Genomic DNA, 23,766 nt, shown 5'->3' on the forward strand with positions numbered 1-23,766 from the left:
CGTGGAACTGAAATTCGAGGGAAAGACTCCTCTTCCAAAAGAACTGCATAGGAAGCTGAATCCGGGCCCTTTCCCAGCTCGTCATTGTTCTTCCACGCTGCCGACACTCTCTGTGGCCAACGGCATTTACCTAGTTTTTAAATGTCCCTCCACTTGTAGAGCCTGTCCTCTCGCTCCCGTCACGGCCCACTTCTCACAGTCTTGGCGCACCTCCAGGTTCACGTGCAGATGGAAGGGAGAGGGATTCGTCTATCCGGTGCAGCGGATTTCGGTCTCGGAATTACACGCTTTCCTCGACCCTTTTGCAGAGAAAGCGTGCGAGCGCGGGTCGCGGGGAAGCCCGAGGGCGCACCAGCGGAGGCAGCCCGCACGGCCAGTCCCTGCTCGCCCCAGACGCTTGCGCTCTGCAGGCGAGGTGGGCGGCCGACGCAGCCCTGCATGGTGCGCGCCCCCTGCTCCCGGCGCAGCAGGAGGTGGTGCCGGAGGCAGCGCAGGAGGCAGCGCAGAAGGTGATGCAGGAGGCACGGGCCCCTCCTTCCGCCGCCCAGCCCGCGGGTGGTCCCGCGGCCCCGCCCCGCGATTCCCGTCACGTGCCGCCGCGCCAGCCAATCAGCGCCCGCAGCGCGCTGGCTCGCGATTCAAACTGAGGCGCCGCCGGCTCGCGGGCATCGGCGCTGGGCGGGCGCTGGGCGGCCGCGGGCGCCGCGGCGTGCGGCATGGAGCACCGCATCGTGGGGCCCGGGCCGTACCGGGCCACCAAGCTGGTGAGTGAGCGTGCGGGCGGCCCCGCCATGCCCCGGCCGGGGCGCCGACCGCATCCCGGTCCGTCCTCGCTTCTCCCGGGCAGGCCCGGCCTGGGGCTGGAGGCGGGACGTGTTTCAGCGGGGGTGGCGGTTTTATGGAAGATGCCCAAAGACAGGCTAACGCGGCTTGGAGCCCAGCCTGTCGGGGGTGGGCGCAGCTTCGATCCCGAGACGATGACTGGGTTCTCGGTATTCACGGCGCCTCCCGACTGGAAGCGCCCGGAAGACCAGGGTGACACCCGCCACCCTGCCCTCTTTGTCCTCGGAAGTCCAGCGCGGCGCCGGGAGGGGAAAGGCCCAGCCCGTGACCGTAGGGCCATCCGCCCCTGTGCCGCTCCCCTCACCGCAGTCCGGCAGGGCGTGTCTCCGGCCTGAGTGTCACCGTTCTTTCTAACGGTGCCCGGAGCAGAGATGGGTGGTCCTGGCCGCGTTTCCGCTCCTGGCGTTTCTGTTTGTGTCAGCACCGACCTGAGTGAGGGGTCGGCCGGCGGGCCGGGACGCGCCTTTGCAGGCCTGGCCGTCCGGATGCTGCCTTTTCTCCTGGGAGGACAGCTTTGGCGTTCTCCGTTCTGAGGCGACTTGATTTCTTTGTGACCTGGAGCAAGCTATTTTAGTGATTTCTGTTTCAAAGGATTAGCATAATGGACTAAGTGGTGACAGTTTGATAATGTCCGTGGCGTGTTTTCAGACGGCTTTCTTGCAAAGCTGAATGGTAATTTGGGAGGAAGGGACGTCTCTCCTTGGTCTGTCACCACTTCTGGTCACATCTAACTTGGGAATTAGTCTCATTGTTCTTTGCACCCGAACGGATATCCAGGAAAAGACAGAAACAGGTTGGGAGGAGTTCCTGCACTCATCTTTGCAAACAATCTACTATAGACATCCAGATGGTTCATCATTGAAAAATAAATTCAACAGATATAAATTTTGATTTTCCTTTGGGCTAGCCTCTAAAAGGTATGGATGGTGGTGGCAGAGAACAAATAGGGTTTTTTAAAAAAAGTATTTTCATGTCTGATTCTACTTCACAGTTGCCTCTACCATGTGAAACCACCCCGCGTCAGGGCTATTGGTGGGTCCGACTTTAGGGATGACATAGAGATTATACTTTATTAGGGACTTTCAAAAACTTTCCTTTACTCTGTGGAGGGGGAATCCCACCTCTCCCTCCGAGTTTATTCATAGCACTGATGCAAGGGAAACAGAAAGGCTGTGGATATTGGAGTAACTAGTTCTCATTCTTCTTGCTTTAGACTTAGAAATAAATTACATTGTAATTGGAACTGTTTTTTAATCTTATATTCACAGAATTGTATGAAGTACCACTTTTTTCTTTCTTTTTTTTGGTGAGGAAGATTGGCCCTGAGCTAACACCTCTTGGCAATCTTCCTCTTTTTTTTCCTCCCCAAAGCCCCAGTACATAGTTGTATATCCTAGTTGCAGGTCATTCTAGTTCTTCTTTGTGGGATGCCGCCACAGCGTGGCCTGATGAGCAGTGTGTAAGTCTGTACCCAGGATCCAAACCCCAGAACCCTGGGCCGCTGAAGCGGAGCGTGTGAACTTAACCACTCAGCCACGGAGCTGGCCCCAGAAGTACCACTTTTCATAGATGCAGAGTGCCTCTGTATAAGACACTGCTTGATTCTGAGTCACATTAACATGTTATCAAAGGAATTTATAAAGAAAAGTGCTCTCTGTTTGCCAAAAGTCTTCAGTCCCCAAGAAGTGATATTCCAGCCAAGTTTGGCCAAGACTGATCAAGTTAAGCAGAAAATTAAATTACATGACTAATAATGGAAACACCTCAATTTCATGAGAATTTCCTAGGTAGTCAATTCAGTTCTCACCTTTATTCTACTTGAGAAACTTGATCTTAAATTGATTTTGAGAACACAGAAAACAGTAGCTTTTGTTTTGTGAGGAAGATTGTCCCTGAGCTAACATCTGTGCAGTCTTCCTTTATTTTGTATGTGGGATGCCGCCATAGCATAGCTTGATGAGTGGTGTGTAGGTCCATGCCCAACACCTGAACCCACAAACCCTGTGGCCAGGCTGTGGAAGTGGGGCACAGGAACTTAACCACTACGGCCTTAGTATTTTTTTTTTTTTTTGAGGAAGATTAGCCCTGAGCTAACATCTGCCGCCAATCCTCCTCTTTTTGCTGGGGAAGACTGGTCCTGAGCTAACATCTGTGCCCATCTTCCTCTACTTTATATGTGGGACGCCTACCACAGCATGGCTTGACAAGCAGTGCTTAGGTCCACACCCAGGATCCGAACTGGTGAACCCCAGGCAGCCAAAGCAGAATGGGCGCACTTAACCGCTGCGCCACTGGGTGGCTCCCAGTATTTTTTTTTTAAGTGAGAATTCCTAATTCATTAGTGATGTCGGTCCTCATTACAGGTGCTTTTCCCCCATTGTAAAATCTATAAATGTTTCCCAGAGCGTAATCATTCAGTTGTGCCTTCAAGCTTTTAGCAGGTAAATCATGAGGTTTGTGACTAGTCCTCTTTGTCCTTATCTGCCCCAGCTCACCTTCCCTCCCCTCACTGCCCGATGCCCATTTTCCCTTCTCCCAACATCACTCTTGACCTAATCTTCAGGAACAGCTTGGGGGAATCTTCAGGAAAAGTTGGCGTACAAAGAGTGGGCTTTTACTTCTTCCTTTCATGCCTCACTATAATTTCTCAAACTGTGTACAGCTTCATAGTCTGAGTGCCAAAGTCTTATTTGAAAATAACGTTTTATAGGCTAGGTAAATTTTCGTGCCAAAAATCAAATGACAAAACCTATAAGTCAATTCATGATGAATACGGGAGCTGAGTAGCAATTTATTCATCTTTCCTGAAATAGCTTTCATTTTTGTAACCCATATATAGTTTCTTATTTTAAAAGAAATAACGAGGAGAAAGAAAATTGCTTTTTCTGAAAACTGCTTAAATCTATTAATTCTTTCTTTGAACTTAATTCTCAGTTATCTATATCATCTGATGCAACTGGTCAACTCTAAGAGACTTACAGCTGTCATTGAATCTGAACGCTAGAATGGACTCTAAAGATTATCTGGTCCAGTCCCCTCATTTTATTGAAACCTAAAGGGATGAACTGACTTGATCAAGTTCACACTGCTAGTATGTGGCAAGTACAACTGGATCTAGAATTTGATTGTCTCCAAACTCCCTGGCCAGGTGCTAGATTATTATAGCACCACTATCATAGTATTTTTGGTACTAAAAAGGAAGGAAATGGAATAAATATTCTGGAGAAAAGAACAGGAAGCACATTTCAACATTCATTGTTGTATTTTGTAGTTTGGTTCATGATGGTTAAGCAAAAACGGTTGTGTTGTGTAACTAGGGGTCTGAATGAATCTGTCTTCTTCCCTTTGCTATAAAGATTATCTCTTTAAAGGTAATATGTCATGGAAAAATTTTCAAGCTCTCTCTTGTTCTTTATTGACAGAGGATTTTTTTTTTTCTAAATGTGACTAAGAATGGTGAATCATTTTAAAGAAAACTGAATTCTTTTTCGGCAGAGTAACCAAATAACCATCTAATTATATTTAGAAATAAGTGGGAGCAGACACCATGGTCCTCATTTAGGTTTTGAAAATCTGAAGTGTTTCATGGACTGAGTAAATATAATTCATAATGACAAATGCCATTAAAAAAATCAAAATAAATAAATTCAAAATTCTTTTTATAGTTTCTGTTTTTTGTTTTTGTTTTTGAGGAAGATTAGCCCTGAGCTAACTGCTGCCAATCCTCCTCGAGCTAACCTCAGTGCCCATCTTCCTCCACTTTATATCTGGGACGCCTACCACAGCATGGCATGCCAAGTGGTGCCATATCTGCACCTGGGATCCAAACCGGTGAACGTGCGAACTTAGCCACGGTGCCACCAGGCAGGCCCCTATAGTTTCTGTTTTTAAAGAGAGATATGAGCCTTTGATAAAGATGTCTTTTAGGATGTTTCTACTGTGAAATGAAAGCCAGCTGTCAACAGAACAGCTGAAAATCCAATCAGAATCCTAATAGACTTTTTCTTTTTTTCTGTGTGGGGCATGCATTGAGGTAAAAGCTCATACAGTAGAGTAAAATTGTGAGAATTCAAAAAGTCTTTTAAAAAGAGGACTACAGGTGGCCTTGATCTCCCAGAGATTTAACATGAGTATTGATGACTGTAGTCACAGTGGTATAGTATTGACAGGAATATAGAGATAGCTCAGTGGGATAGAGAAGAGAGTTCAGAAACAGAATCCAGAAAGGTAATATGCAAGGTAACCTAATATGTCAATTCAGGGAGAAAAGGATGGCATACTTGGCTCTCCATTTGGCAGAAAATTAAGAAAATTAAATTGGAGATCTCCTCCCTCCCACCATAAATTCTCTTAATAAACCCTGAAGCTGTAAAGAAAAAAAGATATATTTGTTTCCTTAAAACATCATCAACAATAAAACCTTCTTATATATGGCTGGAGACCACATAAACACATTCATAAGCCAGGAGAAAAAACATTTCTAGAATATTTGGAAAAGAATTAGTCTTCCACATTTCTTCATTCAATACGTATTTATTAAACACGTGTACTGTATGTCAGACATTGTCTTTGGTTGTGAGGATACTGAACTCAGCAAAGAGACTAACTTTCCTGACTTCTGTGCACTTAGGTTTAAATTCTAGATTTAAGCAGATCTTAAAATTGGTTAAAAAAGAAAGAGAGACAAACCAATAGAAATATGGCAAGTCTCAAACTAAGAAATGCAAATGACTAAAGGTGGAGATAGGAAAATGCGAACACAACATAGAGATAACATTTCTTGTACATAGATTGGCAGAAATGAGAAGAATAATAATAGCTGGTTATGGCTGGAGATAAGGCAGTAGGCTCATAAGTTGTTGGTGGGAGTGTGAATTGCTAAATTGATTTAAAATGTTGATACTCTTTAGAAATCTGGTCTATCAAAACTAAATAAATGGGGTTTGGCGTGGTGGCGCAGCGGTTAAGTTTGCACGTTCTGCTTCTCGGCGGCCTGAGGTTCACCGGTTCAAATCCTGGGTGCGGACATGGCACCGCTTGGCATGCCATGCATTTGTAAGAATGGGCTAGATCTATGGGTATTAACACAGAAAGATATCCGTGGTATGTTAAATGTAAAAGCAAGTTGTAAATTATGTGTACAATATGATTGATCTCGTTTCTTACAGAAGGAAGCAAACAACAAAAAGAATAATAAATCATGCACATACATACAAAGGGAAAAATTCTATATCTGTGTGTATATGTTTGATAGGTATGTGGGATTGGAGAGAGGGCAGACTCCTGTATGTACTTCTGCATGTAATTTGTTACAGTGTGTGTTATTTCTTCAGTAATTAAAATGACAAGTAGAGGAACTGCTAATCAGCCTGAGTCAATTAACAGACATATTCATTTTTATTTTGAAATATAGGGTCCCAGAGAGCCATGTCTTTGTTATGTCTTTGTTATATTATGTAATTCATAAAGTACTTGCATTAAGTAAGTTTAGGTGATAATGATTGTGGTAATTCAATCAACATAAAATAAGTGAAAATCTTTATTAATCCTTCTTTCCTTTCTACCTCCCGATATACCTGATCAGGATCAAAATGAAAGCTAGGTGTCAGGGGAGAATTAAAAACAAACTATTAAAAATGCCTGGAAATTGTTTAAACCTATGTTAATGTTCATAGGTACTTGGCATAATGAAATGATCTCTTAAGGAGGAGACCGTAGAACAAGATTCCAGATCTTATTCCGAGACTAAGTACCTGAGTGACAGCTGCCAATTTACATGTCCTCCTTGGGTCTTTATTTTACCCTAGAGTTTCTTTCCAGCTCTAGAATAGATTGAACCCCACAATCTGTGTTGAGAGATTATCCTGGAAATTTTATATGTTGCCCTTATGTTTGAGGAACACTTTATCTTTTTTTTTGGTTGAGGAAGTTGGCCTTGGGCTGACATCCATTGCCAGTCTTCCTCCTTTTGCTTGAGGAAGATTGTCGCTGAGCTAACATCCATGCCAATCTTCCTCTTCTTTTGACTGTGGGACACAACCACAGCATGGCTCGAGGAACGGTGTGTTGGTCTGTGTCCCAGATCTGAACTTGTGAACCCCAGGCCACCAAAGTGAAGTGTGCGAACTTAACCACTACGGCACCAGGCTGGCCCCCTGAGGAACGCTTTATCTTTTACAAAGGGCTTAGGTAGCCATGATGTCATTTGACCTCACAATAACCTGATGAGGTAGGTGGGCAGATAGTGAAGTCAAATCACCGTTCGCGAACTCTTGATGGGCTCTTTTTCTATAATTCGTTGTTTAGTTCTAGCCATTTCCTCTGGTTATGTACAGTCCCTCTTTCATCCACTCACTTCCCTCTCCTCTCTCTTCCACATTCAATTTGCCACCACAGTCAGCCAATTCGTATTTATCAACTTTCAGGTTGGTAATGTAAAATTGTGATTGCTCTTAAGGTGACTTTAATATATGGGCATGTGGTGTGTCTATATGTGTGTGTTTTGTTTTAAGCTTTTTATTAAGCATAATGTGTGCAGAAAAGTGCACAAATTATAAAAGTAAAACTCAGTGAATTTTCACAAAGTGAGCACCCCATGTAACCAATACCCGGATCAAGGAATATAACATGACCAGCACCTCAGAAGTCCCCCCCCCACCCTCTACTGCCATATAAATTAACACTCTTAAGATTTCTCATACCATGGATTAATTTTGCTTGCTTTTTAACTTTATGTAAATAGAATTACATAGTATTTACTTTTCATATCTGGCTTTCTTATATCAATATTACAGTTTATCTTTGTCATTCATATATGTTATTGCATGTAGTAGTAGTTCATTCATTTTCATTGCTGTACAGCATTCCATTACATGAACAAATCACAATTATGGTTCTTATATTGATGGACATTTGAGTTGTTTTTGCCTATTAAGAAAAATGCTACTATGACCAGTGTGTTTTGTGGTGAACATACATATGCGTTTCTGTTGGATATACACTTAGGAATCGAATTGCTGGGTTATAAGGTGTGCATATATTTAGCTTTTGTAGATACTGCCAACCTGTTTTCCAAAGTGGTTATACTGATTTACATTCCTTCCATCAGTGTGTGAGATTTCTAGTTGCTCCATATTCTCACCAACACTTAGTGTTGCTCACTTTTTCATTTTAGCCATTCTGTAGGTATGCGGTGGTATTGCCTTGTGGATTTCTTTTGTGTTTCACTGATAATTAATGAGGTTGAACATCCTTGTCTAGGTTATGGTAAATTTGGAGATCCTTTTATATGAAGTGCCTGTGTACGACTTTTTCCATTTTTCTTTTGGAGTATCTGTCTTTTTTTTTCCTTGATTTGAATTTTTTGTTTTGTTTTATTTTTGAAATTCTGGTTCTATGTTATCTTATTCTATGGCTTGCCTTGTTTCTGTGTGTGTTTTTAAGAAGCTAAAAAAGCCTTTAAATTCTGGACCAACTAAAGCTGGAGCAGAGCTTATAACAGTGTCAAAAAAAGTAGAAAGGTTAATATAGATAAGGCAAAAAGATATTTGAATTTGGCCAGGAGGAAGACATGATTGAGAGTCAGAGTGGAATTAAATTGCCTGAAGATAGAAGGTGGTTAAAAAAAAGTGAAAGACCAATTAAGCATTTATTATTGAATACCTACTGTGTATTTTGCACTGAACTACATGTCCAGGCTGCATGCTTGCAACACCCTACTTTGGCCCTTTAAGCACCTGGTGTTGTATACTCAGAAATTATGACTGTGGCTGAGAAAGTTAGCTCTCAAACACAGAAGAGAAACGGGACAATAGTTGCAGAGGTGGTTGGGCAGTAGGGAGTATGCAGAGAAGCCTGGAAGAAAAGGCCTGATCTGAAGGGAAAACAAGGCACCAGTGTTGGGCAAAATAAAAAGAATATGCTGAGATTAGAAGAACTATAGTTGAAAGCAAAAGGTGAAATCAGAAAATCTGATTTCAATAGAAACGGAGGTGAAAAATAAAAGATTCAGGGTTTATGAAGAGATATACTTGAAGGAGAAGGGAGAATGGTTATGAGAGTAAGACTGTGAGATTTCAGGACTTTTAGGAGGGCTGGCGGGAAGCTAGGGTCCTAAAAAGATGTTGGAGTAATTTTGTAGGAAGAACACCATATGTGAACATTTCCTTTAATAATGGGATGGCTGATGAAGATGTGGATGTCTAGATTTTTTTTTTAATAGGAAAATCTGCAGAACTTTTAAAGATGTTTTGACATCAGGCACTATATCTTGTACATCTCTCTTTTCCTCTCCCCATACAATACCTTTTATGTACTAAACAGTAAATATTTGCTGAATGAGGTAAAGTCATATTAAGCAGAGCTTCAAGAAGTGAATTATGCATATTGGGTTCAGTTTTACCATTGTTTTTGATCATATGTTTCTCATTAATGTAAAAGTCCTTTAAGTTCACATAATAGGACAACTTGATGGCAATATCTTCAGTAAATATTTATTGAATGAGTAAATGCATTTTTAAAAGTTACTTTTTCTTTAGAGTGTGAAGGTTGTAAATAAAAAAATTTTAAGCCTCCTTCTGTTATTCAGGTTTTAAATGGAAAAATTGCATTTATTGTCTTAAATATCTGGGATGTAATAAACTTTAAAAAATCCCTTGATTGGGCCCAGCTCCATGGCCGAGTGGTTAAGTTCGCATGCTCCGCTTGGGCGGCCCAGGGTTTCACCAGTTTGGATCCTGGGTGTGGACATGGCACCACTCATCAGGCCATGCTGAGGCGGCGTCCCATATACCACAACTCGAAGGACCTACAACTAAAATATACAACTATGTACTGGGGGGATTTGGGGAGAAAAAGCAGGAAAAGAAAAAAAAGATTAGCAACAGTTGTTAGCTCAGGTGTCTATCTTTAAAAAAAAAATCCCTTGATTACTAAATGCCTTTCTTTCTTCCCCTAGTGGAATGAAACAGTTGAGCTTTTTCGCGCTAGGATGCCATTACGGAAACATCGCTGTCGTTTCAAAAGTTATGAACATTGCTTCACGGCGGCCGAAGCTGTGGACTGGCTACATGAGCTGCTGAGGTGCAGTCAAAACTTTGGCCCTGAAGTGACTCGCAAACAAACGGTCCAGCTGCTAAAAAAATTCCTAAAGAATCATGTTATTGAAGACATCAAGGGAAAATGGGGCCAGGAAGATTTTGAAGACAACCGACACTTGTACAGGTAACGACAAGTCAACCCTGCAGGGGAGAAAGGAGGCCGGGAGGATGGTGGGTCTGGTCAGTCTGTTAAAGCTTCCTCACGTGGAAGAATTTACCTTGTCCTTTGGAGTGATGTGTTACGTGTGATTTATTGAGTGGAGAATTGAATGTCTCGTGACAGTAAGACCGATTGTAACGGTTCCTGGCTCCATAGAGCACCCCACAGCAGTCTCTTGTTGCAGTGAGTTTCAGTAAGGAAATCTTTTCATGCCTTTTGCACACCTGGGAGGAAGGCTACAATAGCTTAATACTCTTAGAGAATCTGAAAGGGTGAAACAGGAGCTCTGGGTCGATCGAGCCTTTCTGAGCAATGAGAAGGTGTGTGTTCAGGGGCATGGTGGGTCTGATCTTTTTTTTTTTTCCTTAAAGATTGGCACCTGGGCTAACAACTGTTGCCAATCTTTTTTTTTTTTCTGCTTTATTTCCCCAAACCCCTCCATACACAGTTGTATATCTTAGTTGCACATCCTTCTAGTTGAGGGATGTGGGACGCCGCCTCAATGTGGCCTGATGACCGGTACCATGTCTGCGCCCAGGACCCGAACCCTGGGCTGCCGCAGCGGAGTGCTCAAACTTAACCACTCGGCCACGGAGCCGGCCCCTGGGTCTGATCTTTAAGCATAGCTCAGGGCCTGTACAAAGAGTTGTACTACAATTCCCCGAGGTCTCAGATTGACCCTGGCGAAGCATGTCTGCTTTCCCCAAACATTTTTATTCATGTTTCCGTCTTTTTATGACTGGACACTTACCACCGGATAATCTGAGGAAAATGGGTGTTTCTTTGCTTGCACTTCCCTTCTCACTGCACACTAGGCTTCTTTATTCCTGGAGATGGAGGGAACCTACCTAAGATGCAGGGAATGGAAGAAGACTAAAGAGGAGTGAAGACACACAGTGCAGAAAGGAGGAACTGTTGAGTTATCTACAGAGAGGCCCACCAAAGTGCTGAGAACCTGAGAGAGCTTCTAAGGAGATGGAGAACGTGGACCCGTAATATTTGTTTTTTCTTCCTCCAACAGAAAGATAAAGAATGCTCTTACAACACATTTAGTGAGGGCGTTTTAGGGCCACTGGGACCCATGGCTTTGAGCAGAGAAAACCTGACCATTTCCTACTGGAACCATTTCTTTGGTTTCTTCCTGGACTCGCTGCTGAGAGAGGCTGCAGAGCAGTGTAAGCGTGGTCACCAAGGCTGAGAACAGACATTGCTGTACGTTTAGAATCTAACTTCTTCTCAGAGTTTCATCAGCAGTCTCCAGCTTCTAGATATCAAGATTATCATCTGGGCAATTAGTTATCTCTCCAATTGACAGTTATTTCTGGTTTGCTGATCCAACATTTTTTTTTTTTTTTGAGGAAGATTAGCCCTGAGCTAACATATAGTGCCAATCCTCCTCTTTTTGCTGAGGAAGACTGGCCCTGAGCTAACGTCTATGCCCATCTTCCTCTACTTTGTATGTGGGATGCCTACCACAGTATGGCTTGCCAAGCAGTGTCATCTCTGCTCCTGGGATCCGAACCGGTGAACCCTGGGCCGCCGAAGTGGAACGTGTGAACGTAACCACTGCACCACTGGGCCGGCCCCTGATCCAACTTTTAATTAGGATCTTGGGTGATTTTAGCTTATTCTGAGACCATAGTGCTTGTTAGCACTCTATGGTTAGGTTGGAAACTCTAGCCCTGGTTCCACATGCCCCACTCATTGGGGCTTCTTTTTTTTTTCCCTTTTTCTCCCCAAGTCCCCCCAGTACACAGTTGTATATTTTCAGTTGTGGTCCTAGTTGTGGCACGTGGGATGCTGCCTCAGCATGGCCTGATGAGTGGTGCCATGTCCGTGCCCAGGATTTGAACTGTTGATACCCTGGGTCGCCGAAGCAGAGCTCTGAACTTAACCACTTGGCCATGGGGCCGGCCCCTCATTGGGGATTCTTAAGTGATTCTTTCTCTTGGGAAACTCTAATTGCTTGTACCCCATCAAGGTTTAGCTAGAACACTTCTAAAAGATTCTCTGGATGAGTAATTTCCAATCTGTTCTATTGTGACCTTAAATTGGGTACCAACCATTGAGTTCCCATGAGGCTTTAAGAGTCCTCAGGAGAGTGAAATAGGAGCTGAGCACCCAGCACTGACTGTTAGAGCATGTTTCACTTCAATATGAAGACTAAATCATGTTTGTTGTTAGTGCCGTCAAATCACTTCTGACTCCTAGTGACCCTGTGTACAGCAGAGCCTTACAGTGCCATATCAAACAGCACTCCACTGCTATTCATAGAGTTTTCATGGCCAATTTTTTTGGAAGTGGGAGGCCAGGTCCTTCTTTCTACTGTCTAGTCTGGAAGCTCCGCTGGAACCTGTCCACTATGGGTGACTGTGCTGGTATTTGAAATACTGGTGGCATAGTTTTCAGCATCACAGCAACATGTAGCCATCACGGTATGACATCTGATAGATGGGTGGTGTGGTTCTCTGACAGGGAACTGAACTTGGAGGCAGCGGTGAGAGTTCTCAATCTTCACCACTAGACCACCAGGGCTGGCTATGTAATTGTGCAGCTCCCTTTAAAACGTAGAGTGCACAGACAGACTAAATTCATCCATTAAATAATGATTTTTTTCCACCAGTTTCTCTTATAGAATACTTGTGAGTCATAACAAGAGAAGTATTTTCTTTCATTGTTTATCACCCGAAAACTCATAGCTTTCCATTTTCCTGAGTGGAAGTTCTGTAAGTTAACCACTGATGTTTGCCAACTTCTCAGATTTAATTTGGGATCGAATCTATGTAGACGTGTAAATCATATGTTAAGGGGGTTGTGCCTTGAATGGAGAGTGAGCTGATGAGTGTGGATGCAGCTATTGCACGCATGCAGCTACTGGGGCTGGTGCCCAGGGTCCTCACGGCTGCAGGCCAGTGCTCTGGGGGAGAGTGGGGGCCGGCTGCTTTTCATAGCTGGATACTGCCAGATGATAAAGAAAGCAGACGAGGGAGATTCGGGGCTGGAGGCAGGTTAGATTTGAGTATAGATAAGAGTCAATAAGGTGCAGAAGTTTAGGAACATGCTTTTATTTATTTTATTTATTTTTCTTCTTCTCCCCAAAGCCCCCCAGTAGATAGTTGTATGTTGTAGCTGTGGTCCTTCTGGTTGTGCTATGTGGGAGGCCGCCTCAGCATGGCTTGATGAGTGGTGCTAGGTCTGTGCCCAGGATCTGAACCAGCAAAACCCCCAGCCACCGAGGTGGAGCACGCAAACTTAACCACTCAGCCACGGGTCTGGTCCCCAGAGCATGCTTTTAAATATCAAGTTTTATGGAAGAGGAACTTTTATAAGTAGTATCAAGAAGTATCAAGACCTCTTGCTGGGAAGAAAGGAACTAACATTCTAAAGCACCTGTGGTGTGCCAGATACATCACATAATCATCCTTTAACTCAACACCTGTTTATGTAGTGGTATTATCCTAATTTTAAAGGTTAGGAAATTAATAAGGCCAAAGTTACTAACTTCTCCAGAGTCACTCAGCTAGTAGTAGAGTTCAGGATTTGAATTAAGGTCTCTCTCTCTGAAGCCTGTGCTCTGTGGTACACCAGACTGCCTCCATGTCCACAGCATGAGGTTGACTTAGCCTATTAAATAAATCAATGAGTGAATGAGTAAACACACAGAATAATAAATGAGAAACATTTGGTGTAGCAACACAGAATTCCAGTAATGTATTAAGTACTATGTAATACATATTAAATGATCAGCTGTCTTCTTCAGGAAGTTCTCAAGTAGAGAAGGTAAGGTAAACATAATCAGCCTCTATACTTACATAAATATAGCAGGGGATAGGTGGTTTCCTGGGTCTGTGAGTTAGAGAAAGGCTTAGTTAGAGAAAGCTACACGAAATACAAAGGCTCTTACGGTATTTTTTAAAGACAGAAATTATCTATATCTATATCTATATCTATATATACACACACACACACACACACAGATACATGCACACGTTAGAGAATTTTATAACAGAAATGATGAGTTAAGCTTTTATTTTGGAATGTGTCAAGTCTTATTTCTAGTTTAAAAAAATGTATGTCATATTTGTCCTGTGACTGTGTTTACATTTGTTACCCGTGAGTTTTTTTCCTCAAGAATCAAAAAGTATAGAAAATAGAAGAAAATAGTGAATTCTAGTGTGTAAGAAAGGAAAGCAGGATCCTAATCTCTGAATGTTCATAATTACCAGGGCGACAGTGCCGAGAATTGACAGAGCTATCTACTGAACCGCTTCTTTCCTGCTACAAATAGCGATGACTAGAAAGAGTTCTGGATTTGCTGCTAGTGAAGACAATTTTAGATTTCACCAAAAGGTCCTCATAGTTGAGCCAGGTGCTGTCATGGGTGTGTGACAAAGCTTCGTGGCCCTAGACTTCTGACAAGGAGAATTGGTCACACTACCTTGTATTTTTATAAGAAATTTCAGTTTATGAAGCAGCTTCCCTTCCATGATCTCATTTGATTTTCGTGACAGCTGTGAGGTGGACAGGGTGGATATTTTGTCCTCGGGGAACCAGACATTTTTCTCTTGGAAGCATCTAAACAAAACACCGGGCATGTTGTAGTTAAAGAAATTCATACTGATCATTGACTCTGCCCGTATTTGTATGAAAACAGTTATGTAGATTATTTAAACCTAACGTAATGGGTCATATAAAAATAGAAGCGTGTTATGATAATTGCTTGTTTGGGACTATTTAGTGAGGAAGTGTGTCGCCTGCGGTCGATCTTCAGCAGGATGAGGTACCCTGGCCTGGAGCCTGCACCTGGCTCTTGACCTGCTCCTGTTGCTGACGCTGTCTCTGGCGGGTTGCTGTACCCGTGGAGCTGTTCAGGTGCACGGAGGACTTCACTGGCTCAGGTGTCCTTGTTGCCACCCAACGTGTAGGGAGCCATTTTCCTTCATTCTCCTGCCTCCCCCTGTTCCTTTTTTTCTTTCTTTTTTGTTTCTACATCTTTATGTGTGTCACTATCATGTTCCCACTTCTTTTTCCTTTTCCTTTTCTCCTACTTCGCTTTTCATTTTCTTCCTGTTTTTTTCTCTTTATATTTGCTTTTTTTCTGGCTTATTTCGAAAATACTGATTTTTGTCTGAACCTAAAATTTGTTGTGTCGATATTGTCAGCTTTATTGAATAATGTTACTTTCACAGTTCTTAATTTAAAAACAGAGGACTCATGCTACCTGTTTTTCTGACTTACTCCATAAAGCCACAGTAATGAAGACCATAGTGTTGGTGCAAGGATAGACACTTACATCAGTGGAACAGAATAGAGTCCAGAAACACACACATATGGCCAGTTGATTTTTGACAAGGGCGTAAAAGCAATTTAAAGGAAAAAGATGTCTTTTTGGCAAATGGTGTTGGAGTAATTAATTGGCCATCTATGTGTCTATATGTGAAAAACTGAATCTCAGTCTAGACCTCATACTTTATGCAAAAATTAATTCAAAGTAAATCGTAGGTTTAAGTGTAAAACTATAAAAAGTTTGGAAAAACAGGAGAAAATCTTTATGCTGTGGGGTTAGGCAAAGAGTTGTTAGATTTGACACCAAAAACTTGACTCAAAAAGCAAAAACTTGGTGGGGCCGGCCTGGTGGCGTAGTGGTTAAGATTGTGTGCTCTGCTTCGGCGGCCATGGGTTTACCGATTTGGATCCCAGGTGCAGAGATAAACACTGCCCATCAAGCCGTGCCGTGATGGCATCCCATATATAAAATAGAGGAAGACTGGCATGGACATGGATGTTAGCTCAGGGACAGTCGTCTTCAAGCAAAAAGAGGAAGATTGGCAACAGATGTTAGCTTAGGGCCAATCTATCTCACAAAACAAAAAAAAAAAAGAAAAAACATGGTAACTTGAACTTTATCAAAATTAAAATCTTTTACTCTGTGAAACGTTTAGTGTGAAAGACACTACTAAGAGGATGAGAAGACAAGCTACAGATGGGGAGAAAATATTTGCAAGCTGTATATATGACAGTGGACTGGTATATTTAATATTTATATATTATATATTATATCAGATAATATATATATTAATATTTACATATTAAGAATATATAAAGAGCTCACAAAACTCAACAGCAAGAAAACAACCCAATTAAAAAATGAACAGAAAGAGCCAGCCCAGTGGTGTAGCAGTTAAGTTCACGTGCTCTGCTTTGGCGACCTGGGGTTCGCAGGTTTGGATCCTGGGCGTGGACCTATACACTGCTCCTGAATCCATCCTGTGGTGGTGTTCCACATACAAAATAGAGGAATACTGGCACAGATGTTAGCTCAGTGACAGTCTTCCTCAAGCAAAAAGAGGAAGATTGACAATGGATGTTAGCTCAGGGCCAATTTTCCTCACCACCACGACCACCGCCACCAACAAAAAGAACAGAAGGCTTGAATAGACGCTTCAGCAAAGATACACAGATAGCAAACAAGCACTTGAAAAGACGTTTAACATTATTAGCGTTAGGAAAAAGCAAATTAAAACCATGATGTGATACCACTACATATCTCTTAGAAGGGCTAAAATAAAAGTACAATATCAAGAGCTAGTGAGGATGTGGAGCGATTGGAAATCTCATCCATTGCTAGTGGGGAGCCTAGGTTGGTAGTCACTTTGGAAACAGTTTGGTAGTTTTTGGTTTTTGGGGGTTGTTGTTTTTTTTTTTTTTGAGTAAGATTAGCCCTGAGCAAACTACTGCCAATCCTCCTCTTTTTGCTGAGGAAGACTGGCCCTGAACTAACATCCATGCCCATCTTCCTCTACTTTATATGTGGGATGCCAGCCACAGCATGGCTTTTGCCAAGTGGTGCCATGTCCACACCCGGGATCCAAACCGGCAAACCCTAGGCCGCTGAGAAGTGGAAAGTGCGAACTTAACTGCTGCACCACCGGGCTGGCCCCTGGGCTGTTTTTTTAAAGTTAAACATACCTACCATATGACTCAGCATTTCTGCTCCTAAGCATTTACCATAGAGAAATGAAAACTTAGGTTTGCACAGAAACTTGCACATGAATATATATATATTTCTTTTGGTGAGATTAGTCCTGAGCTAACGTCTGTGCCAATCTTCCTCTATTTTTTGTATGTGGGACACCTCCACAGCATGGCTGATGAGTGGAGTAGGTCTGCACCCAGGATCTGAGCCTGCAAACCCAGGCTGCCGAAGCGGAGCACGCAGAACTTTAACCACTTGGCTGTGAGGCCAGCCCCTGTATGTGAATATTTATAGCAGCTCTATTAATAATTGCCAATAGTTGAAAACAACCCATATTTTCTCTGATGGGTGAATAGAGAATGTACACCAAGAAAAAAAAATCAGTTTTACTATGTGCTGATAACATTTTTTTAATGCTGGACATTTGAAAGTCTCTATTTGTACCCCTAATGGAAAAAAACCGAATTTACATTGGTTTGCAGTATATGGTTCTTTAGTCGTTTTCTGTAGTTCTGGGAAAAATTCATTACTACCATATAGATCTTTTGGAGCGAATGGTTAGGAACTTCTTTGACTTAATGGACTATTGGCTTCCTCTAGTGGACATCTTTTGTTTTTATAGTAAAGCTCCAAATCGTGAGTGATTTTGTTTTTCTTCATTTCATCAGGTCCTGGGATATTGTGCTGCACTAGTTGGATAAGTATCGTAGCCTTCCTAGGCATTGGTTTTTTCATTTATGAAGTTATAGGGATGGGCTCGATCTTTAAGGTTTTTTTAAATTCTAAACTTTTATGATTCCAAACATTGAGTACTTATCTTGTATGTTTCCCAATCCAAGGCACTGAAGGAGATACAAAAGAAATTTGTCATGATTCTGTTCCTCCCTGCTTTGCAGTCTCAATTGAGAGAGAGAGAGTCTGCATACCTGAAAAAGTAGCAGAACCCAGGCAGTATTTAATTAACCAAAATGAACCTGTAACAAATAATAAATTGGAGATACTAGACTGACAGTCCTTGGACTGACACATCTATTTTGTTGGACTGGCATAGTGTTTTTAGTCATTAAAATTCTTTTCTATCTCATTTTTATTTTTCAATTTTGTGTATTTTGTGAAGGTAATACTTTCATGTGGTTCAAATTGCAAAGTACATGGGCCAGCCCAGTGACGTAGTGGTTAAGTTTGTGCACTCCGCTTTGGCAGCCTGGGCTTCGTGGGTTCGGATCCCGGGCACGGACCTACACCCTGCTCATCAAGCCATGCTGTGGTGGCATCCTACATACAAGACAGAGTAAGATTGGTGCAGATGTTAGCTCAGGGACAATCTTCCTCAAGCAAAAAGAGGAAGATTGGCAACAGGTGTTAGCTCTGGGCCAATCTTCTTCATACACACACACACACAAAATTTACAAAGTACAAAAGAGTATGTACAGTGAATATTCTCCCTGCACCTCGCTCCCCTAGGTGAAGTTCAGGCTTTGAACTCGGATCGGATCTTTCCTATTTTTATTACCTTTATTCTACAGTTATGTTGTTTTTTCATACCTTAAATGCCAGTTTGCCCTAAATAAGTTTCAGATACCCAGCAGAAGAAAGTGAGGAGCAGAGGGAGGAAAAGCAGGATAGAAAATGCTTTATTCTTATTTTTCTCGTGTAAAATCTTAAGCAGAAAATAGAGAAAAATCGCAATGTTAACAGTAATTATTTCTGGATAGAGGGTTTAAAAATAGCGTAAATTATTTTCTCCTTACTTTTATACATTGAGTATATATTGTTCTTATTTTCAGATTTTTTTAATCATTCCAGTAAAAGGTGAATAGATCATATCGTTTTAAAGTTTACAATGGCAGAATGAGTTCTTTTGTGTCACCTCTATCTCTATACCACTATCCCACCTGCCTTCTGGATAGTGAAAATTCATCTAGAAGAGAGGAGGCACAAAGTAGCCCCAAAATCTTGGACGACAAGACCTTTGGCTTTGTCAGAAACTAAAATATCATAAAGCTGTAATTCGAATATTGTGAAAATAGAATTAGAGTAAATAAATATGGAACTGAGTAGAATAGTGTAGAAAAAACAAACTCTCTACCCAGTTCTCTTTCCCATAGGTGCCTAATGTTATTAGCTTCTGACACAATGTCTTAAAAAATTATGAATTGAAAGTCTTTTTCCCCCTGGTCTTATTGAGCAATAACTGACCTGTCTCACTGTGTAAGGCACACAGCACCTGAGAGTCTTGAGATGGGGCAAACCCATTCCAGTTGCCACACTTCCCACCATCTCCCTACCTGATACCAGACTGTGTTTCACAATTCTGTTGTCTGCCTGTCTAGGGCAGGAATTGTGTCTGTGACCCAGTTGGTTTGGACTGGAGGGTTTTGAGACCTCATGGAGGAGGAGGTGGAGGACTTCAACCTGGGTCCTGAGGATGGGGAAGGATCAAATGATAAGAAGAGATGGGAAGTTGGAGGATATTTCAGGTGACGAGTATGACAAGACCAAGGCTCGCAGTCAGAAACGCATAAGTCAGCTCTACAGGGGGAAGAGGCAGGAGACTGACCTGGCGAGAGAAGAAGTTTCAGGTGAGGAAGTCAGAGGGATAAATTTGGTGCACTTTCTTAAATACCTGGCTGTGGAGTAGGCAGGCGGGACGCTCCCTCTTCCTGCCCTGAGCAGTTAGGGTGCAGGCGCATGTCCGACTCAGGCAGTTGGAATCTTCCTCCCCGTGACTGGGAATCTTGAGTGAGGGATGCGTAGGGGAAGGGCACGTTAAAAATTTTTTGTGATAGCAGTTGTGGCCTCCAGGAGCAAAGACAGAAGGACGTAGAGGGAGAAGCACCAGAGGCCACGATGCCAGTATGGCTTTCACACTGCTGTCACTTGTGGTTCCTGTTCTGTGTGCCACGTGGCCTCCCTTTCCCCCTTGTTCCAGCCCTTCTCTTTTCTTCCTGATCCTGGTTCTCCAGCTCTCCTGTTGATTTCGTGATCTGCTTGGATATCTTCAAATTCCTTTCTGGTTAAATTAACCAGAATTGGTTTCTGCATCCAGGAACTCAGACTGATATAACAAGCAATGCCTGTAGAAGGAGCAAAACTGGGACAACTTTTTGGGCCTGGGAAATAGTGCCGTGATTATTACGTATCTATGGATTGCCTAAAAGCATGGCAACAGATCAGACAGGTGTGTAGCAATCAGAGATATGGGGATGGATCCGCGCTCAGGATCCTGGCAGTCCCTGATGCGTAGGAGCAGAGTCTGCTAATATCCAGTAGGCTGGTTACACATGCCTCTGGGGCTGAAAGTTCTTTATTGGGCTGGTAAGTCCAAGCGCTTCTAACTGAGATTACGTTATTACTGCCGTCTTTGGATGTAAAAGATGCCAGTACATGTAGCAATACATGTAGGTGTGTTACATAGAGTGTTGAAACAGGCTGCCCTGACTCACAAAAGGCGGCTCTGGGTTACTGGTAAACTTCTGTTTTGTAACATCCTTTGCTGGCTTTTTAATGATTCACGTGTGAAAATTTCAAACCCAGGATTTATCCTTCTATCCTGGCCCTTTGTTTGTGGTTGTAGTTTCTGTGTTTCCTATTCTCTGTCGTGTTTGTCTCTTTGTTTTATATATTTATTTGTTTTATCCATTTGGTCTTCACTGCCTTGCCCTTGGAGTTGTTTTCTTTAATCCTTACCCAGGTTTCTTTCCTATGAATTCATGATGCCTAATTATTATCATTAATAGGGAATGGAGCTTCATTAATAGGGAATGGAGCAATGGAATCCAAAAAAATCAAGGAAGCGTGGCTCAGTGAATACTCCCATTTTAGAAAGAAGAAAAAGCTCTTTTTGATGCGGGGTCGGTGAGCCGAGGAGGCGAAAGAAAGATTTCTTGGACTCTCAAGATCTGGCAGTAGTGCTCTTTTATTTAGAGAGTAGAATAGCATGGGGACAGGACCCATGGGCAGTCAGAGTTTCTGCTGCTGCTGCTGCTGCCCCTGCTGGCATGGGGACAGGGCCCATGGGCAGGCAGAGCAGCTGCTGCTGCCCCCGCTGGCATGGGGACAGGACCCATGGGCAGGCAGAGCTGGTGCGTGGGGACAGGACCCACGGGCAGTCAGAGCTCCTGCTGCTGCCCCGAGTTGAGGGTTAGGGCTAAATTTAAGGCATAGGTATATGATTCATCTCTTTACAAGACAAAGGAAAGAACATGGAAAAAAGTTAAAATGGTATCAGTGCAGGTGGGGTCTGGTCATTGGGTGATCCCATGACTTTTAGACAAGAATCAAATCGGATTAAGTAAAGGTTAGAAAGGTTAGACGCCACCACCCTAAACCAGTTACATGAGATTGCCAGACAGCAACCAACTTAAGTTCTTGCCTTCCCCATTAAGAGTTTCTAGGGATAAGGTCATCTCTCCTCTTCTTCCTGGTACAGAGAGGGAGGCACCTTTTACTGATAGAGATTTACCTTACAAATGTAAATGTGTCCCAACAAGGGCAAGTTCCATTCCCCAGAGCCTCCTTCCCTGTCCCAGTTTATCGAAAGCAATCAGCCCAAAACAATCCTGATGACAAAGAGACATATCCTGGGGTGGCCAATTTCAGGTCCCTACAAGGTCATCCCCCCTTCCTTCACAAACGCAAATGTCTCAAAAGGGCAAGCAAAATTCCAGTCCTTGGAGCCTGCTTCTCATCTGCAGTTTTAAAAGTAACCAGCCTAAAAATCCTCATCATAAACCATTTAAAATTAAGCAGCCTAAAAATCCTCATCATTTTGACCGGAGAAGTTGGATTGAACAGGAGTAGTTCTTAAATACTGTTGACCTCAAAACAAAATAATAAAGATCATGTAGACATCAACCAGTTTCTCTCCGTTAATCCTAAACCATAACTTTTTGAGAAGAGTGGGGATTTGCCTTGAGATGCAGATTGTAAGACTAACCTGATAAAAGTTGTTGAAAGGTGGGGCATACCACTCTGAATCTGAGGAGTTGATAAGCTTGCAAGGTAGAAGTGGGAGAGGCCACACAAATGTTTTACCTGAGTATCAGAAAGCATAGTCTGTTTACGCATTTTTATGCAACTGTTGTCCAGGCAGTGGTTCCGCAGTTGCCTGGTTAATACTTAGGTTCTGGCCTCTTCTTAGCACTGTGTGGTGTGTTTTGGTGTTGGTGTTGGTTAATCCTCACGTATACTGCTTCTCTCTGTCCTCCTCTCTTCCTGCCTCCTTTTCCTTTCTCAAGCATCGAGGAGTACCTACTATCTGCCAGGCACAGCGCTAAACCCTTTGGATGCATGACCCCATCTTCAGAGAGTTACAGTTTAGTTAGGAAGACAGATAAATCAGAATTTGATATCACAAATGCCATTCTAAGGATGAACTTAGTGCTCAGGGGGGACCGAGGAATAGACTGCTTGAATAAGAGAATATTTTGCTCCAGAGGTGACACTTGGATTGAGTCTTGATCCATCAATAGATGTTTGCCAGGCAAGGAAGGACGAGGGGTCGATCAAGGTGGAGGGAATCATGTAAAAGCAGTGGTCATAAGCGAGCTTGGAGAGGTAAGAACATGTTAGGTGTCATTAGGCAGGGAGTGGTGGAAGATAAGGCTGTGAAAGAATTTGCTTTTATCTGTGTCCTCTACACCCATCACAATGCCTCATATTTGTTGAGAAAGAAGTTCAAAGGTTAGTGAGTGAGGTGTTCCCATTTGACTGGGAAAGAGTTAGACAGTAATTACGCCACCTCTATTCCTGAGTTAAAGTGGCCCCGTACTTTCCCACATCAAATTGATGAGGATTTTAGGCTGGTTAATTTTAAAACTGCAGATGAGAAGCAGGCTCTGAGGACCAGAGTTTGCTTGCCCTTTGAGAGACATTTGCATTCGTGAAGGAAATCTCCATGCCTCCCCCTCTGTACTAGGAGGAAGGGGGGATGGCCTTATCTCTGGAAACTCTTAATGGGAAAGGCAAGAACTTAAGTTGGTTACTGTCTGGCAACCTCATGTAACTGATTTAGGGTGGTGGCTTCTGGCCTTTACTTAATCCAGTTTGATTCTTATCTAAAAGTTGTGGGACCACCCAATGGCCAGACCCCACCTGCACTGATACCATTTTAACTTTTTTCCAGGTTCTTTCCTTTGTCTTGTAAAGAGATCGCTCACATACCTATGCCTTAAATTTAGCCTTACTCTCCAGCCATGTTAGCAGCAGAAGCGGCAGCAGCAGCACCTCCTCCTGCCCGTAGGCCCTGTCCCCACGCAGCAGCTCTGACTGCCCATGAGTCCTGTCCCCATGCCAGCAGCAGCATCAGCAGCTCTGACTGCCCATGGGTCCTGTCCCCATGCCAGCAGCAGCATCAGCAGCTCTGACTGCCTATGGGTCTTGTCCCAATGCCAGCAGTGGCAGCAGCAGCTCTGACTGCCCATGGGTCCTGTCCCCATGCTATTCCACACTATTCTCTAAATAAAAGAGCACTACTGCCAGATCTTGAGAGTCCAAGAAATCTTTCTTTCGACTCCTCGGCTCACCGACCCCGCATCAAAATGAGCTGTGGTTACGTATAATAGGATCCCAGTAGTGGAAGGACTGTATGAGCCCATATAATGAGGCAGGCCTGAGTTTGATCCCAGCTCTCACTTACTGCTACCCATGTGATCTTAGGCAAATTGCTTACGTTCTCTGAACCCCCA

General features: G+C 43.0%; 1 protein-coding gene across 1 annotated transcript in view; it reads left to right on the forward strand.

Moving 5' to 3' along the window:
- The first annotated feature begins 668 nt into the window (after positions 1 to 668).
- The window catches only part of DEPDC1B (DEP domain containing 1B), an 89,186-nt gene continuing 66,088 nt past the window's right edge, over positions 669 to 23,766 (forward strand). The window contains exons 1-2 of the mRNA XM_046671786.1: positions 669 to 764; positions 9,800 to 10,065. Of these exons, the coding sequence (XP_046527742.1) occupies positions 717 to 764; positions 9,800 to 10,065 (314 nt within the window). The 5' untranslated portion in view covers positions 669 to 716. The remainder of the gene's footprint in view (positions 765 to 9,799; positions 10,066 to 23,766) is intronic.

The sequence above is a fragment of the Equus quagga genome, chromosome 9 (genome assembly GCF_021613505.1).
Source record: "Equus quagga isolate Etosha38 chromosome 9, UCLA_HA_Equagga_1.0, whole genome shotgun sequence".
In the NCBI taxonomy this organism is placed as follows: domain Eukaryota; kingdom Metazoa; phylum Chordata; class Mammalia; order Perissodactyla; family Equidae; genus Equus; species Equus quagga.